Here is a 17,932-nt window from a genome sequence, read left to right as displayed (position 1 = left end):
AACCTAAAGGCATTATGAAAGGCAAAATACTTCACCTGTATAGCAAAATATCCTTAATACAAAAAAAAACCCATTAAGAATGGGGAGGGTTTCCTAAACATAACAGTTCTCATTTGATCCACTCCAGATGAAGTTGGGTCTAACAAAAAAATGTTGGGAGGACACCTGATATCAACAAGAGCTTATTTGAGAAATACAGTGTCTCCCTGAGTGTACATTTATACATCCCTCCTTTGAGATCAAAGGGCAAATTTTTCACCATGGAATACTCTCCTCTTATACTTAAATAGTTTTCCTCAACTTAGTCTAAATACCTGGAAATATTTTAGAACTTACATTTGGTAATGAAAAGGCTTTCAGCTTTTTAAATGCATACACTCACATAACTGCTGATTGGCTGCTGGCACAAAATTCTCCTTTTCTCCAGGTATTAAGTAAGCAATGCTCACTACAGAAATGAACACTGTCATGAAAAAAAATCTCTGCCTTACATTTGGGCTGCTCATGGTTTTCTCTGGACAAAATTAAAAACTATTTGTACACTGAGTAAATACTGCATGTGTTTCCAGCCCCAGGTTTAACTGGCTGGTTGCCCTATGTCCACTCATTTCTTGAGGCATTGCTTGTGCATGGTCTGAAAGGTTTTGAGAACAAACTGACAGACTGACTTTTAAAATGACCAAATACTTGTGTTAAAAGTTTGACTTACAGCAAAAGTTTTTTCTACACCATATTTCGTTTAGGCATTTTCCCAAGGTTTTAATTACTCCAGACTTTGTGGGGATGAGGTAGTGATCATTTTAAATGAGCTCAAATCTACCAATGCATTCGTTAATATTGCTACTTGCACATAGTAAGGAACTGAAAGAATATATTAAAATGTAAAAAAAAAAAAATACCATTGTTCTAGCTTTGTGCCAAGATTTCACATGCTGAAGTATATCCTGGAATGAATGTGCCCATCAAATACTACAGAACAACGGAAGCAAGGTAATAAACCTGCTTTACAGATACTGAATTCTTTAGGAACATCAACAGCAGATCTGCTTTACTGGCCACGTTTTGCCTCAACATTGCTTATACTTTTATTTAAAATGTGCAAGGTTGATAAGCAGTAAGTCCATTTATTTAGCAAAATTATAATAAGACTTTCTGCAACCAACTTCTCAGCTGTTCTTTAAATATTCCTCAACTTCTACATCTGGTAATCCTACATATGTAGGATTATCCAGCTGCTTTCTTTAAAAAGGAGCATAAGGGACACTATAGAAACAGCCATGGAGCATCGTGCAGGCGATGCAGGACTGATGAGATGCATCAGAGATTTCATTTCCAAGCAGAAGGGAAATAGCAATTCTTAGTGCCCATAATGCCATTTACAGGAATGTCAGCAGTGAAGACTCCTCACAGCCCTACCCCAGGAACCTGCAGGTGGGTGTTCAGAAAGAAGTGCTGGGGAGCTCTCCCAGGTGACTGTGCCACCTCTCTGACCTCCAGCAAGCAGCATTTGCCTTGGGTTGGAAGGGACTCTAGAAATAAACTAGTGCATTTGCTCTGTGTGTCTGTGGCAAACAGGGCACTGACAGTGTGCACCAGGTGTTTGCACACCTGGCCCAGGCTGCCCTGGCCACCACGCCCTGGCACCCTCCTTCTGCCCCAAAATCCATTGTGCCAAGCCCAAGCTACTCAGAAAGCTTCCTGCTGAGAGCTGGAAGGCCAGCTTGTTTTGGAGTAGCTGGAGGCTCTACTTACAAAGGGGCTTTGCACCCTCCAAGAGCAGAGTGAGCCTGAAGCCCTTCTTGGAGGAGCAGCGTGAGGGAGTCTGGGTGTTTGCAGGGGGACACGGCTGAGAGCAGCTTGTCACTGCATAGCAACCTTTCCCACACAGCCTGAAGGACACCAAGGTGGTCTCAGCTGCCTCATAAGCAGCTGGCAGATGTAAGAATTGGTTTTCATCTGCACTTCAACCTCAGAACCTCCCTCCAGGCAGTGTGTGTCCTGCTCACAGCCCTCCAGGAGTCCAAGGTCACAGGGTCCCCTCTGCACACCTGGGCTCCACACCTACAGAGTCAGATGGACAACCTGTGTGAGAGCTCCTTGGGCTGCTGCACGATGCTTCCTGCTGGGTATTTTGGAAATTATGACAGCACAAGCATGTACAAAATGAGGTGATTTTAAGGGTCCCATGATATCTTTGAGTCAATTAGTTGCTCAGGATGGTTTTTTTTTTTTACTTTGGCTTCCAAGATACACAGTTGTTGACCTTGTGAAGGGCACACTGTAAGTTTGATCAAACTAGAGCTCTTAACTGCCAATTAAAACAAGAAGAAATGGGGCAACCTTTACCCTGCATCGATTCAAAGGACAGAGGGAAGAAAACCTGTTGTGGTTTGGATTTTTGTTTTGCCTAACAGTCAAGACCACAATTTCTGTTGCTCACCTAGAAAACATCAATACATGCTACTGAAAAGGAAGAGCATGAATTGCTTGCTTAAAAATGCAGTATATTGAATTTATGCCTTACTTGTTCAATTATGGTAATTTGGGAGCACTTCTGATGCTTGTGTGATTGCTAATGCAGGTTGAAAACCTCAGGCTACTCACATTTCTGGCAGTATATATAAAATTCATATTTTTATATATTTTATGGTCATCTATTATTTCATAGTGGGAAAATGCACGAACTTATAGGTACAAGAGTGACGTCTCTTATTTGAATAATTTAGCTTTTAAAAGTCTGGTCTGTACTTAATCTGGTGACTGTGAAAGTTGATAGGGTTAGTGGCAAGTCAGTGGAGAATGGCCCATCATGGAATTATTAAAGCAGACAAGCACATTATCACTACGACAAAAGAACTTTACTGCAGTACCTTCCTCTCGCCACAGTATGTTTGCAACTGCAGCATCAGAATATTGGGAAAGCCAGAAAATAATCAGGAAAAGAAAAAAAAAAACAAAACAATGTCAAAACTTTCATTGCATCAAGTAACTAAATAAATACTCATGTTTACATGAACTGTTTAATTGGTGAAAATTTTGTAACATTCACTCACATAAAATACCAGGAAAGACATAGAGTTCTAAACACATTTGCTCCTTCTAGAGACAATTAAGAAATTTTGACATGGTAAAAATCCTTTCTGAAATGAAGGCAGCTGAGCAAAGATCAGTGACCTACTAAAGAGGAGCTGTTACCTTCAAATGCAGCTGCAGGTATGGTACAGCCTGTGCTTTTCTGTGCAGGTTCAGTGAGGAAACACAACATGGAATTATAGAATCATTAAGGTTGGAAAAAACCTCTAAGATCATCGAGTCCAACCATTAACCCAGCACTGCCAGGTCCCCCAGCACCTTTCAGAAGGCTGAGACTGGCAGCTACAGCAGCTACAGCAGCTACACCCTTGGCTGCACTGTCCCTTGGAACTTCATGCAACTGCATTCTTTCAGGACTCACATAAGCTTTGAAAGTGCATTTGAATTTCTGTTCCAGATAGATCCAATTATTTCTCAACATACTCTAATTTTCCTTGCTCAAGTATTCAAGGGAAAATGACCAATATTAAGAAGAGTGCATAAATCTAGTTAATGAGGAATAGGATTATCTTTTCCAAAGATTTTCCTTGAAAGCCCATATTTATGGGTAACTTTGTTTCAATTCTCACTCTATATTAGCAGCCAGGAAAGCAGTAAAAATCCCATTTGCACCTAGACTTTTAGTATCACCATAAACCCAGGTAATCTCCCAGGCAGTTAAGAAGGCAGAACTGGGAAAGATCAGGCCTCTGGGAGCTTTTCTGCTGGGACAAGTGATCACCTCCTTCAGCAGTTCTGTTTTGGGGTCAGTGTGGTCGAGATAACACTGCTGCACTCCTATGGGAGATGTGGGAAGAGCAGCTGGGAGGGTATTTGTCTTTGAGGTGGAAGACAACTTCACGCTGAGGGAAACCTATTTTGCCAGTCAGTGATGTAAAAACAGGTAAAATAAATAATTTAATCACAACATTTTTCAGACATCTAAATATTCTAGAATTTTGACTGGTAACTGGATTCAAAAGAAGCCTTACACAGAAATCAATGAGATTTATAGAATGTGACAAAATATTACATTTTGGATTCCCTGATATCTGAAACTATTGCCAATTTGTTACTCCAGTAAAGCTGTTATCCATCACACACCCGGCATACTTCTGGCACATGAAAGACACCATCTTCCTGGACAAGATTTTACTTTCTCTGCATGATTCCTACCCCAAAAAGTGTCCAATCCTCTGATGAAAGTGCATTCAGAACTGTCATTACCTTATGTAAGATCCAACTTACTGCATGCAATAGCCTGAACTAAATTACATTAAATTAATTTACATGTATGCCATCACATTCCAACACTATTTGTAGAAAGAAATGGATGGAAAATTGAGCTTACGGGTCTTTCTTGCTGAATCTTCGATGAAAAGGGAAGATATGTCCTCATCCACTCCCACCTCATTTTTGGCAATGCAGGTGTAGGCTCCGGTGTCCTCATAGCGAACACTACTGATATGAAGTTCACTTCCGTTTGCTGCAAGAGAGATGCTCATAAACAGTGCTCCTCACTGCTGCTAATTGCTGTCCCTGCCTTAATTGTCTTCCATCGCCACAGCCACCCAGTGAGGGCCCAGCAGGGCGGTTCCACCCCACTGTGTCTCCCCCCATTTGACTGGAGGTTTTTGGGGATTCTCATGTGTCTTGCTCCTTTCCATCGGCACACACGCGCTCCACACCACAAAAGAACAAAGAACAATCTCAAGTCAAACTATAAATTACATTTCATTTATTTCTTCTTTTTGTTAGAAAAGTGCTTTGGCTCTAGTGAAGAAAAATTAATTTCAGTTTCACAAACTGTTTTCAATCAGACCACCAAAAAATTTTGGTTTAAAGGGGTCTCTCTGTAGTTCCTCCTACCATTTTGCTTCCTGCAGTGGGACCAATGGCAAAACCTTTGGAACGTGTTGAGATATTTTATGCATGCAGCAGTATCAGTGCTACCAACACAAGCTAAAGGGCATAATCTACCAAAGCCAGACTGGGGCATGTGTTGAGGATGGGGTTAATATTTTTACACAGAAAATTGCAAATAAACGTTTTTGTCTTTTGCCATGCCTGTTGCACCCTCACTCGAACAGGGACCTAGAGGAGCTAAAACCCTGATTCCTTCAGGAAGGCCGAGTGGGAGACTGATTCTCAGCTGACTTGCATCCAGTGTGGAACAGGGACCTAGAGGAGCTAAAACCCTGATTCCTTCAGGAGGGCCGAGACTGATTCTCAGCTGACTTACATCCAGTGTAGGCTTAGACGTGAACAAATAATTTAATGAATTTCTCTCCAAATAATTTAATGCATTTCTTTTCTACTGTGCTGTACACAAGAAGCAAGGCAGTGAAGAAACAGGCAGGCTGTCTTTGAACAGAATGCAATTACCACTTACATCAATCAATAGTGTATTTCCCAGGAAATTCACAGGAGAAAGAGATAAAAAGAAAGAACAGGGGTTTTATAACACGATTTCCAACAACTGTGGCTTAGCAAAGTACAAGAACTTCTGCTTTAAAGTGCAAAATAATCCTCCTTAATCCCTGTCTACAATACTTTAATTAATCAAAATTCTGTTCTTACCGAGGAGCGATAGTTGTTTGGATAGTTTTGGCATGATATCAATGCCGTTCTTTAGCCAGGTAATTCGGGGATTAGGGATGCCTTCAGCGTGACATTTCAGGCTTGCTGACACGCCCGGCTCCTGCGCCTGCGTTTCGGGGTAGACGCGGATCACCGGAGGCACTGCGGGAAGAAAGGAATTGGGGACTTGAGACTGTGCTGGGGCTCCAGAGCCACTGCTGTCCTGCAGTGCCACGAGGGGCTCTGAGCTGAGAACCATGGAGACAAGCTTGGTCTGGCTGTCAGTGCAAGCTACAAGAACGATTTCTCTACAGCTTGGCTTCGGGGGCAGAAAATAGAAAATAGTACTTTTCCAAGAATTGGCATATCAGAAGCCGAGGATGCCCCCATCCCTGGAAATGTTCAAGGCCAGGCTGGATGGGGCTTGGAGCAACCTGGTGTAGTGGAAGGCGTCCCTGGCCATGGCAGGGGGTTGGAATGAGATGGTGTCTAAGATCCCTTCCATCCTAAACCAGTCTGTGATCCTATGTCTCTATAACAGAAAAGAGTAAACTGATATACAAATGCCAGGGAGCAATCTTGCAGTCCAATTCTGTATTTAGACTGTTCTTGCATTCATTGAGTAACTAACTGAACTTAATAATTGGATTAAAACCTAATGTGGGTACTCACATATTTAAAAATTAAAGTATAAAGTTCAGAGCTTCACTGAATCTAGGAGGGAAATTGAGTTCTTGCCTATGAAAAATAACTTAATCTTCAGAACTCAATTAAATATCCATCAGGAAGTGGACTGTGTATTCACTGTCTCTTATTCTGAACAAATAAAGTGTTTATCAATTACTTCTTTTCACTGAGAGGTTTTTAAAACATGACTTACCTTGTTCACGAAGGCACTCCTCAACTATTTAATATACTCCACTGGCAGAACTACTAATTATATTACAATTTCAGAGATGTCCATTGATTTTCAATCATCTTTCCTTCACTGCTCAAACCAACAAGGCTTAATACCACCCATTAACTCTTAACAATTTACTTACACACTTAAAAAAAAATGCAATATTGCAACATCAGTGATAAATACCAGTGAGATTCTTTCATCTTGAGGGAAAAATAAGAGGAAATATGAGGATGTCTCATACATGGCCAATGGTATTTGTGTTTCACAATGAAGCAGTCAGCTTTTCTATCAGATTAGGAAATTTTGGGATTCATGATGTAGCTGCTGAAAGTTGTACAGTTTTGTAAAATCATGGCCAGAGTCCAATATGGATGTGTCCAGCCTAGATAGGATGCTACTAGTAACATTTTTTGAATGAAATGATTTAGTAAGTGAGGTCCATTGAAGTCCAACATGATTTATTTACAGTCACAGTTGAAAGACAGTGTGCCTCCTACAAATGCAGATGAAAAAGATTTACAATATTCAAGAAGGTCTGATTCTCAAATCCTGAAATCAACTGACTTGGCTGAGATCTCACATGGCCAAAGGCACCAGAGAAATTTCACTGCAAGCCAAGTGTCTTCTCACCTGCCAGCTCTCACAGACAGAGCCCATCCCAGCCATCACCTATTTAATGCTCTCAAAACCACTGTGGGTTGTTAGTTCCTTAATATTGTTTGCTTCAGGCTTTCCTGCTCATCTGGCCAGCACTTCCCAAGCTGGCCACAGCCATCAGCTCCCCAGAATCAGGGAACCCCTTCACCAAACAGACTGTACTTTCATCTCTCACATTTTTGCCTCACATCTTGATAGTCTGCACATGAATAATCCACCTATTTTACCTGGAGGGCTGCAAACACAATAGATTTATACTGCCAAAGATAGCTCACAGATCCTAGACATTGAATCAATGCTCTGCATGAAAATTAACTTAAAATTATAGCAAGGTATCTTTTCAAGAGTGATTAATAAGGAAACTATTTGTTTTCACCTACAAAGAATATGTGCTTCACCTCCATTTCTTCCCTCTTATCATTTTCCCTCTCCTTCTATTTTTAAACTTTTTATTTCTTCTCCCTTGTCTTACATAATTCACTGCACATGTAAATTATTGCATGCAAATGCCTTGTGATAACAGCAAACTGCAGAATATATTTTTATTGTCCTTGCTACAAATTAATACATTCCAGGTATGCACATTAAACTTGCAAAGATTTCAGTTCCAGACTTTGGGATATATGGATTACCCTTTGCTTTTTCCCTTGGTGAATATATATCATTGCTAACCATTACTGTGTCTGCAGCCAAGGGCAATATAAAAATGCCATTATCTTAAGCAAAGTAGGAAGAAAGAGGCATTGAAACAAGCAGGAGATTGGGTAGATTGCCTACTGCTGCATACTGAGCAGCACCTCACTGGTGAGCAGACCAATTCATTACCATAAAACAGCTCAGGTGATAAAGCACACGATGAGCACAGATGGTGGCACCAAGGCCCAAAGACATCCATTGCTGCTGTAGGAGCTCTATACTCCAGGGTGTAGCAATAATTAACAGATTAATCATTTACTTGAGATGTTTTACTCTTTCCATTTATGATTTGAAAGGAGTTTGTAGCATTTTATGTTTTCTGCTGAAAAGCCACATTAATGAAATATCCATGTTTGTAACATCTCTCTTACTGGAAAATTTGTCTTATTGGAACCTTATAATTGGGCTGAGGATCAAATGGCTTTTTAAAAATTGTTTTCAAAGAATACAATATTCTGAATTATGCTGATGTTTTGCTGAGTGCAAGGACCAAGGAAAATGATGCCCTACACTCAGCAGTCTCTTGATTTGGCAACTATCAATTTTCATAGTTGATTACTATTTTATGAGATTCTTTATCCTCAGGACCTCTTTTTTCCTCCTGAAAGTGCTAAATTGCTTCCTCCCTACAGTTAGTGTACACATTTCCCAAGCAATATCCATACGTGGGAGAAAACAAAATTTTCTGACTGTTCTTGGCTCCTCCTGATCAAAGATACCAGAATGCAAGATTAACTTTTCATTCTTAAACCATTTAGACATTGCCTTTCAGCAGTTTCTTTTCATCCAAAGATCTTAAGGGCAAGCTGCACAAATACACTGACTTAAATTTTACTAGTAACTGTGAATCCTAAGACTGATGAGCTCCATCAAACCTCTCCCATCAAACAGGCTGCATTTCACATGTGCTTCATGCCCAGATGTGAGCCAGCAGGTTGGGGCATTCACCTGGTGACCTTCACATTTTCTGCCTCTGCTTGTCAAAATAAGCATCTGAATCTACCCATGTTATTTGGGATATCCTGAACCATCTGACACAAAGGGAAACACTGCACAACATTCAGCAGTTGAGCAACAGTAGAGCACGAAATCTCAGAAACGTTTAATGTTGTCAAAATTGGGCTGTAAACTTTCTATTTAAGCTAGTATTGCCTTATTTTCTATATTACCTAATCAATGTAAGAATCTAGCTTAATGTTCTAAAAAGAGGCAAAGATAAAAATAAGTTAAAGAGCATCTAATATGTTGAATAAAAGCAGAGGAAGAGAGTACATGTAACTAAGATCAGATTCTTTTGTGAGCTCACTGATGTGTCTTGTTGGGAACAGTAAGACAGGGCCCAGGTGGTACGGAAAAGGACCCAAGGATGCCACAAGAACTACTGCAGCTTTGAAAACACTGAATTAAGTGAAAAACAGTCTAAAAATTAGAACCTGCCTGTAGAGACACAGTGGGCTTGGGAAGGGTGGGGGATAAACCCTTTTATTTTCCAGCTGGATCTTCTTTCTCTATTCTCTCTCAACAGACAAACTTGGGAGATGTGAAAAGAAAAATTCTGATAATTTTCACAAAACAAAAAGCACCCATGCTTTTGATGTTAAAAGTAGATCAGTGCCTCCCTAGAGGAGACAGGCGAGCAGATACACCCAAGTTCTGGCTGATTTGCTTCTGTCACATTCTCTTACCATTTTAGTCCAACACAAGAAAGCAACAAAAACCCTTCCAAGCTGAAGATGGAGTTTTTAGTTTGATACAGACAGACAGAGACAAGTCCCAGTGCTGAACAGAGCCCATCAACTACACTTAGATTCTCAGCATCTTCACTCAATTCAGTTTGGCTCAGTTTCTTCCCTCTACTCCTGTCAAGAAAAATTCCTCAATTTGTCCTTTAAGTTACTAAAACTGAGGTTTCCCTGTGAAAGGCTCTGCCTTGGGAACCCTCCAATGCATTTGAAGGCAAACAATGCTATCCTGCCATCAGGGCTGTCACCCCTGCATCAGCTGCTGGAGGAAACTGTGACACAGGCAGAACAGGAGGGAATATACTGATGTGGGCAGCCACATCAAGGATTGCAAAAACCCAGCTTTGCAAAGCCTAATGGCTCACATGGGAATATCAGATGCTGTGAGACAAAGATTCCCAGACCCTGCAGTGTTTTCCAGCAAGCCTGAGTTGATACCAGAATGCAAGGCTTTTTATTCTGTATTTAGTGACTATACAGCATATTAAAAAGCCCACACAGATAGTGTTTTTTGTATAACAGCATTCTTTTTTTGGTAAGAAAGCCCCCATGCAGCTATGGTATGCAACTTCCACTTAAAAAGAAAATGTGATCTTTCAATAACAAGTTAAATCTAAGTGGCAAGCGTGAGTATGGAACAGATCACCCCCTCCCCACACTCCATCCAGCTTTCCTCTCATTCTGGTTTAAGTTTCAATGCCTTTGGGCCTTCTATTCTCAGTGCTGATAAAGTCTACATTGTTGTCTGCCAACTAAACTCCATTCAGGCCTCATAATACATCACATAATAGACACGGGATTAAGTTGTTAGCTGGCTTTTCTTTCAACTGCCATCCATCACACAAACAGCACTTTGAGGAAGGAAACCTATTTTCTCAGCTGCAGCATACATGACTTAGTTATCCACATTGCTGAGATTTACAGTTTACTTTCTCAAAGATGACAAATTATTATGTAGAGACATCAAGTCAGCTTTCATTCAGATCAACTAGATGCTTTGTGCTCACATCCAGGTACTCGTATGGTGGGGGGAGCACTTACATATGTCCAGCAAACCTGAGCTGAAGTCAAAACAAAATCTCAAAACAAAACCACCATGGCTCTTCTTAAGAAGCACAAGTATCCCTCTTTACTGTTTTCCTCTCACTACTGACCTCTGTGTCAGTAGTGAGAGCAGGTCAGCTCTGTCACCTCTGTGACCTGCTCTTACCAGAGGAAAGCTCTCCTTTGTGCAGGTCAACACACACCTAGAGAAAGGAATAAATACTAGTTTTCCTTATAATATATATACCCTGAAATAAAGTTACTGATTTTTTCTTAAAAATAAATACTTTCATACCAGAGTACATCCCATAGTGTACACCCCATTTCATACCAGAATGTACCCATAGTTAGTAATGGTGACCCTGTCCCCTACTCTGGAGACACTGCTGGGCATCATCAGCAGATGTGAAAAGGGTTGGAAGTTGGCGAATGCTGGTTGCTGCTGTGGAGGTGGATACTCTGTGGGCTGGTCCCTTGATGAAACGCTGGCTTAATCTAATGTAATTTTAAACTAAATCTGACTGAGTGAGTCTGAGGTCAGGAGATAGATAGTGAGCACCTGAATATCAGTTCCACCAGGCACAAATGTAGTCCAGGGGATGGAGGTGCATGAGAATGCTGGATTATGTGATTCTCTCACCTGTAAAATGATTTGCCCTCATTTTGCAATCCACTGAGCCAGGGTAAACAGCCCTCAGCAAACCAAGCTCAGTACAACCAGGTAATAACCTGGATATATAGCTGGAGGTTAGCTGGTTTTGGAAACACTGTTGTATTTATTTAAATATCCAGGGCTATTTCATGCAACAGAAACTATTTTCTGGAAGAAGAAATTATTGAGGCAACATTTCTGTTGACAAAAGTAGTAATTACTTTAAGAGATGCTTGGAAACGCTGCTCTTAACTCTATGGAAATGTCACTGACAGCTTGTTTAATGGTGAAGATACCTCCTGAAGCTCAGGTAATTATACACATCTCCCCTTGATACTTTTATTTTTGACTGCTTGTGCGACAGTGCCAGTGAGCAAACCCCAAGCTGCATTTGCTCTCATGCACAGATAATTTGGGCTGTGGCTTTACAGATCTCTGTGTGAATGAGGTTAACACACAACTTTTCTTAGGGAATGTTTTCATGGAATGTCATATATGCCATTTACTAACCATTCACCTGAAGGATGTGGGTCTGATACAGCTCTTCATAGCCGTAGGCATGACAGGTGTAATTGCCCATGTGAATAGTTGTTACCTTGGTGATGTAGAGGGAATCATCTTCTCCAAAATCCTGAATGAAACAAAAGACAGGAAAGGTGCCTTATTATTTAGTAACAATATTTTAAGCACTACATGAATGGATACTACCTGTTCAGAGGTTTTGATAGCAATGCAGCCTGGGGGCACAGCTTGAATTTTGAACAGTAGGCTATAAAGTTCATAAATCAACACGCAGGGAGAAAATGAGCAGCGATTTAAGAGAAAGGTAAAGTGACTCATCTGAGAATATGAACTTTTGTGCTTGTTGCTAACAAGGTGTTTTTTGCACATAAAAAAGATGGCCATTTCCAGCTGTTTAATTTATGGGGGAATTTAATATCTACCTGTTAACCTCAGATGCATAAAATGCTAACATTTGGGTGGGTTAAGGTTTCCTTTGTCTCTGCTGGTTCTTAGAAAATGCACTGCAGCCTTGAGACTTGATGAAAAAGAACTAAAGCTCTTTGTCACTTAATCTCAGACAACATCCTAGGCAGGAGACAAGGAAGAAGACAAAAAGCCTTTTCTCAAACATACCTGTTTAGTTCTGTAACTGTTTAACAAGTATCTTTCTTCATCCCCTTCATCTTTCTAGACCTACTCTTGCATTGTTTCAATTTTTGATTACAGATGGGAAGGATTGAGTTATTAGACACATTTTTGGCACTTAAATATGTTGTACAAGCATGCTGCTCAGGAATTTATTTCAATTCATTATTTATTTGTTAATTTCCATGTTTATTTACCAAATTGTAGCTAAGAGAACCACAGCACTGATGGCTAAATGAAGCAGCTTCTCCTGGTACTCCACCAACCTTCAGACCCTTTGCAGCTTCAGTGTTTGCGTTTCTATGCAAACGGAGGAGGATACATTTTAAAACAGTTCATGAGCTGAAAGAAAGATATTTCTGTAATCATTCTCAAATGTGAAGTATGCTACATTGAACTCTTTGAGTAATTTCACTGCAATATTATGGGAAAATTCAACTTTGAGTCAGGGTGGCACAAACCCAGTACAGCAGGGTGAATGTTGGAGAGTGGCTCTGCTTTATGAAAACACAAGGACTTGTTTTCAAAGCTCCAAGGTGCAGCTGGAAGGCAGCCTGGGGTGTGCAGGGGAAGCCCCTCCAGGGGTCCTGCCTGCTGCCACCCCCGTGTCTGGGACACGCAGCAGTGTGTGCAGTGAGGAGGGGACAGCTCATTCCTCCTCTGCCACGGCAGAACCCACCAGGGGGGACAGATTAAACAGGAACATCACTTTAATCTGCTGGCTTGGAGTCAAGAACCTGGGTCCTGAATTCTTTGTGTTGGAGGAAGGGAATCCACACACAGGAGCTCTGACACTGCTCCTTCCTGCTGCACCCACGGCAGCTCCAGTGCCGTAAGGAACCATCCACAGCCACCGGCTGCTGCCAACCCCTGCCCAGGACCCAGAGATCACAGGCAGGAGCTGTTTGATCAGCACACGGGCTGACTTCTGAACCCAAACCTTTTGGGGCTCCTTACATCTCACATTTCCTGCCTCTTCAGGGTGCATGTGCTTTGCAGTTTGAACCTTCCTTTCCAGACACCAGACTTTGAACATTTTTTGAAGGAAGCTGTGATTCTGCAGCTGACGTGCAATGCCAGCTGGCACCCTTCAAGAGAAGTACGAAACAGCCCGTCTCCTGCAGTATGGATTGATCTGGCACTACTTCTGTCAGCTCATGAATCTTCTCCAAAATCTTCTGTCTGGCACTAAGAAGCATATTCATGCCTCACCTCCCAGTGGCAGGTCAGCACTGGTGGGGGGGAGAGAATTTTGAGAGCTTACCTAGTTTTTAGACATGTTTTAAGGCAGGTTGAAAGTGAGCACTGAGAAATAAGGAGTTTACTGGCAGGACACAACCCTTCCCAAAGCACAGATCTTCACCTGAGAGGGCACAGACATGCCCACAATCATGACCTGGTTCTGCTGGCTGTGCTGCTCCAATGGGCAAATGTATGAACAATTATAAAGAATCTGAGTAAATTCATAGATTATCTGAAATCCATTATCTATAATCAAAATCACCTCAGATATTATTGTCACCTTGGTGTCAGGCATCTATGCTAGGGGATAAGCTGGTTAAGTTTTCCAAAACATTATTACAAATATGTACTCAAAAATCCTCATTTCAAGCATTTGCCTGTTTTTTGGTCAGTTAGATCTTTCCTGATGGAAAGCAAAGATGCATGAGTAACTGCTAATGGAAAAGACACCAACCCTGTTCAAATGGTATTTGCATGAGATACAGAATATTCTTGCACTGGAGGGGACTTAATAACAGTTTTTGTAAGTTAAAAGAAACTAAAATTGAGTTCAGATTAATAAAAGCAGGATGGCTACTTTAATAGAATAATTTGGTCTAAGGAGTTGTGGAAAAACAGGACAATATAATCTTCTTTATTTAAGTATGTTACTGCCTTTAAAATATCACAGAAAAATATTCTGAATGCTTGGTTTGTGCTCTGTAATTGTCTTTTAAAGGATGATCTGTTTTTTTCCAGTGCATACAAATGTATTAATTAATATAAGCAAAAAAACCCTTGCACAACTGAACAGGTGCAACAGTATTGTGTTATAAACTTCCTTTCCAAATGTGTTTTTTTTGAAAAGAGTGGCTTATATTGGTAAAAGCACAGTTTGTGACTTTTAAAATCTATTTTCTGACTTCTGGTGTTTAAAGAAAGTTATCAAAGATGACTTAGGTCAGCACCATGTCCCCATGTCAGGCATAGAAGGGAATTATCACCCCTGTATTAGAACCTGCTTGCACAATAAGTTCATATATAACTACCAAATTATTAAGAATTGAAAGTGTTTAGGAGTGGGAAGGAAAAAGAGATTATGGCATTAAATGTTTTAACACTGAACCTTTTGTTGCTGCAAAAAGTAGAGTGAATTCTCTAACAAATTAATGACTTTCTGTGTGTTTATTGCAGCTCACGATTTTCTCCTAGTGTTTCCCCGTGGACATAGTTAGTACATTAGGATTGCACTGTTACATTTTATATCTATGGATGCATTCTTATGCACAAGCACTTTCTTTGTGTATTTCATAAGGGTGTATTTGGAAGTGCTGTAAAAACCCAAGCCCTGGAGCATTAAGAAATGATGAGTCTTTGATTCCTTAATAGCCTCCAACTCCACATCTTGCAGTCAGGAGAGCTGTGTTGCAGCTGGAAGCTGTGAGATGTGTTTGGGATGTGTCCCACGTCCCCCTCCATGCTGCACTGCCTCTGGGAGCTCAGAGGGGCTGCTCACAGGCCACTGCCCTGTGCTAACAGGGAATGAGTGAGCACTGACAGCCGCTGAGCTGCTCTCCGCTCTGCTGCCATGTGGATGGGGTGGGCAGGGGGAATGGGTGTAATTCACCATGGGAAAAAACAGAGGAAATATTTTCACATATTTTGACTCAGTTTAGATGGCTTTTGCTTGTTAAGCCAGCTCTCCAAGTCACCACAAGACTGAAAGCAGACAGAGCAGAACAAAAACATCTATAAAACGGATGCAGCATAATTCGTCTCTCCCCAAATATATCCCCAGTTTTAAAACAGTATTTTGGGGCTCTCTGGGAAACTCAGAAAGTGCTACACACCCCAGCGAGCTGTTGCTGCCCCACTTGACCCCAGTAATGCCCCACAGTGAAGTGAAAAGACATTTAAACGTACGATTCCATGAAGAAGAACAGGCTATCAGCAGAAAAGCAAAACCAGCAACTTCTGGGACTTACTTTCGTTTTCCTCATTTGCCACGGAAGGCGAATTATCATGGAATCATGGAAAGGTTTTGGTTGTTAGGGACCTGTAAGCCCATATGGTCCAACTCCCCCTGCCATGGACACCTTTCACCAGCCCAGGTTGCTCCAAGCCCTGTCCATCCTGGCCTTGAACACTTCCTGGGATGGGCTGTCTCTGGAATGGATGTGGGTGCTCGGGGATGGGGTATCTCACCATTTTTTTGTGAAGAGGAAGAAAGAGAAGTGATGAAACTAGAGGAAATACCCATCTACCTCTGCAGAATCATAAGCCCTGCATCAAAGCAGCCAGATAAGGGCAGGGTGTTCATCATCTCTACCTTACGCATTTCATTATAAAGTAATTTTTTTGAATAAAAAAAATTCAGAAAGCTATGCTTATAATTTCTCATAATTGATAAAGTCAACTAGTGGCAGCTGATAAATTGACTTCTCTGTTTGTATCACCTTTTTTCTCCGTTTTTCAAATAAAAGTTCTCTGTCCTTCATGAGCTCCTTTCATGTCTTGCATTTACCCTTCAACCAAATGATTGATTAAATGACCTCAGAATATGTTTTAACTTTTTAAGATTTAAAAAAATGCATCACCCTGAATTTTGCATTGATAACAGCTTGGTAATCTATAAAATATTAAAAAAAAAAAGTTGCTCTAAAAGAATAACAAAGCAGATCCTAAAAAATGGATATATACCTTTTTGTTGGTACAGTATTTCCTTTCCTTTCCATCACTACTGATTACCCGAGGCATTGGTCTTTCCAAACACAGATTTTTCATATTTATTTATCCCATTCCCATTCTAATGCATTCCCTGGTCATGCACTCTGCCACGGTTCAGGGACACCGTGCTCAGAGATGTGTAAAACATTGCATATTACTTGTAAATCTTGTTCACATTCTGTCTCAAGTGAATTCCAGCCTGTGATTGTAACACCACAAATCTCCTGCTCTGACACTCAGGAAGGAGCTGGCAGGGAGGAGCCACATTAACCCTGGATGCTGAGCTGGCTGTGATGCCACGGGGTGCAGGGCACTGCCACCCACCTTTTGCCTGTTTCAGATGCATTTTCATGAAGCTTTCTGACATGCCTTAGGGTTGCTCCAACATTTTAAACCCTTTAAATTTTTGTCAAAGTTTCTTGGTTTTCAGGAAGTTTGAAGAGTAATGAGCACAGACGCTTATTATTTTTTAGGTTAACTTCCAGATGCTTGAGAAAAAAACCTAAAGTTGACTTCAAACCATAAACAGTAAGAAGAAACAGAAAAACCAATCCCACTGACATGAAGGCAGAGATTCCCCACATCCCCAGCTCTCAGGGAGGGCACACTGGCACCAGTCACCCCACAGTATGGCACTATGGGTCACACACTCCCTTGCTCAAGCCCTTTACACACAAACAGTGATTTAAATCCATCCAAGCTAGATGCTGACTGATCCTAATAAATACTGGGCAGGAGGGAAGCCCTAAAGATAGTCAACACCCTCCCACCATGATGGTTTAAAAGAAATAAAAAGAAATAATGGCAGAGGGAATGAAGTTCCCTGAGTGTTTTGCTCTCATGAGATTTGTTTTCCAAATATTATCACTCCTCCTCCTCCTCCTCCTCCTCCTAATACTAATACTAATAATAATTCATTTTAACCCCTTCCATTCCAGCCTTTCCCAAGCCCAGGGAAGCTGGAGACCTTCTCCATGTGGTTTCAGTGCCTACTGACCAAACCAGTGCTGGCAAAGGGGCTTGCTGGTGTCACCAGTTTTCCACTAGAACCCCAGAATGGTTTGGGTTGGAAGGGCTTAAAGCTCATCTTGCCCAATCTCCTGCCATGGGCAGAGACACATTCTACTGTGCCAGGTTGCTCCAAGCCCCACTCAACCTGGCCTTGAACACTTCCAGATGAAGAAAAACCCCATCCTGATCTCACAATCACCAGCAACACAACCAGTATTAACTAGTTCACACTAAAAAAGCTTGCCTGATCCTCAGTGTCCTAGAAATCTCTCTCTGATAATGTTTACAGGATTTTAAAACAAAATGTACCCAAGCATTTAATGTGATTATTATTATGCAAAATCTACAACAATGGCTATCATTTTGAAAATGATTTCTCCTTCCTAATGAAATGTCTCTGATCTTTTTTACAATAGATTTATGAGTGATTCATACAAAAATAATAAAAACTAAATTAATCATGGGTCCTTAAATCAC

At 41.0% G+C, this 17,932-nt stretch overlaps 1 protein-coding gene across 1 annotated transcript in view; it reads right to left on the bottom strand.

The window, feature by feature from the left end:
- Nucleotides 1–17,932, bottom strand: part of FSTL4 (follistatin like 4) — a 211,367-nt gene that overhangs the window by 15,310 nt on the left and 178,125 nt on the right. Inside the window, exons 8-10 of the mRNA XM_041397665.1 lie at nucleotides 11,858–11,978; nucleotides 5,653–5,814; nucleotides 4,424–4,558 (exon numbers count right to left, since the gene is read on the bottom strand). Of these exons, the coding sequence (XP_041253599.1) occupies nucleotides 4,424–4,558; nucleotides 5,653–5,814; nucleotides 11,858–11,978 (418 nt within the window). The remainder of the gene's footprint in view (nucleotides 1–4,423; nucleotides 4,559–5,652; nucleotides 5,815–11,857; nucleotides 11,979–17,932) is intronic.

This window comes from Onychostruthus taczanowskii, unplaced genomic scaffold (genome assembly GCF_017590055.1).
Source record: "Onychostruthus taczanowskii isolate IOZ18803 unplaced genomic scaffold, ASM1759005v1 scaffold14, whole genome shotgun sequence".
Lineage (NCBI taxonomy): Eukaryota > Metazoa > Chordata > Aves > Passeriformes > Passeridae > Onychostruthus > Onychostruthus taczanowskii.
Note: the sequence above shows the minus strand (reverse complement) of the source record. Positions and strands in the feature narration are given on the sequence as shown.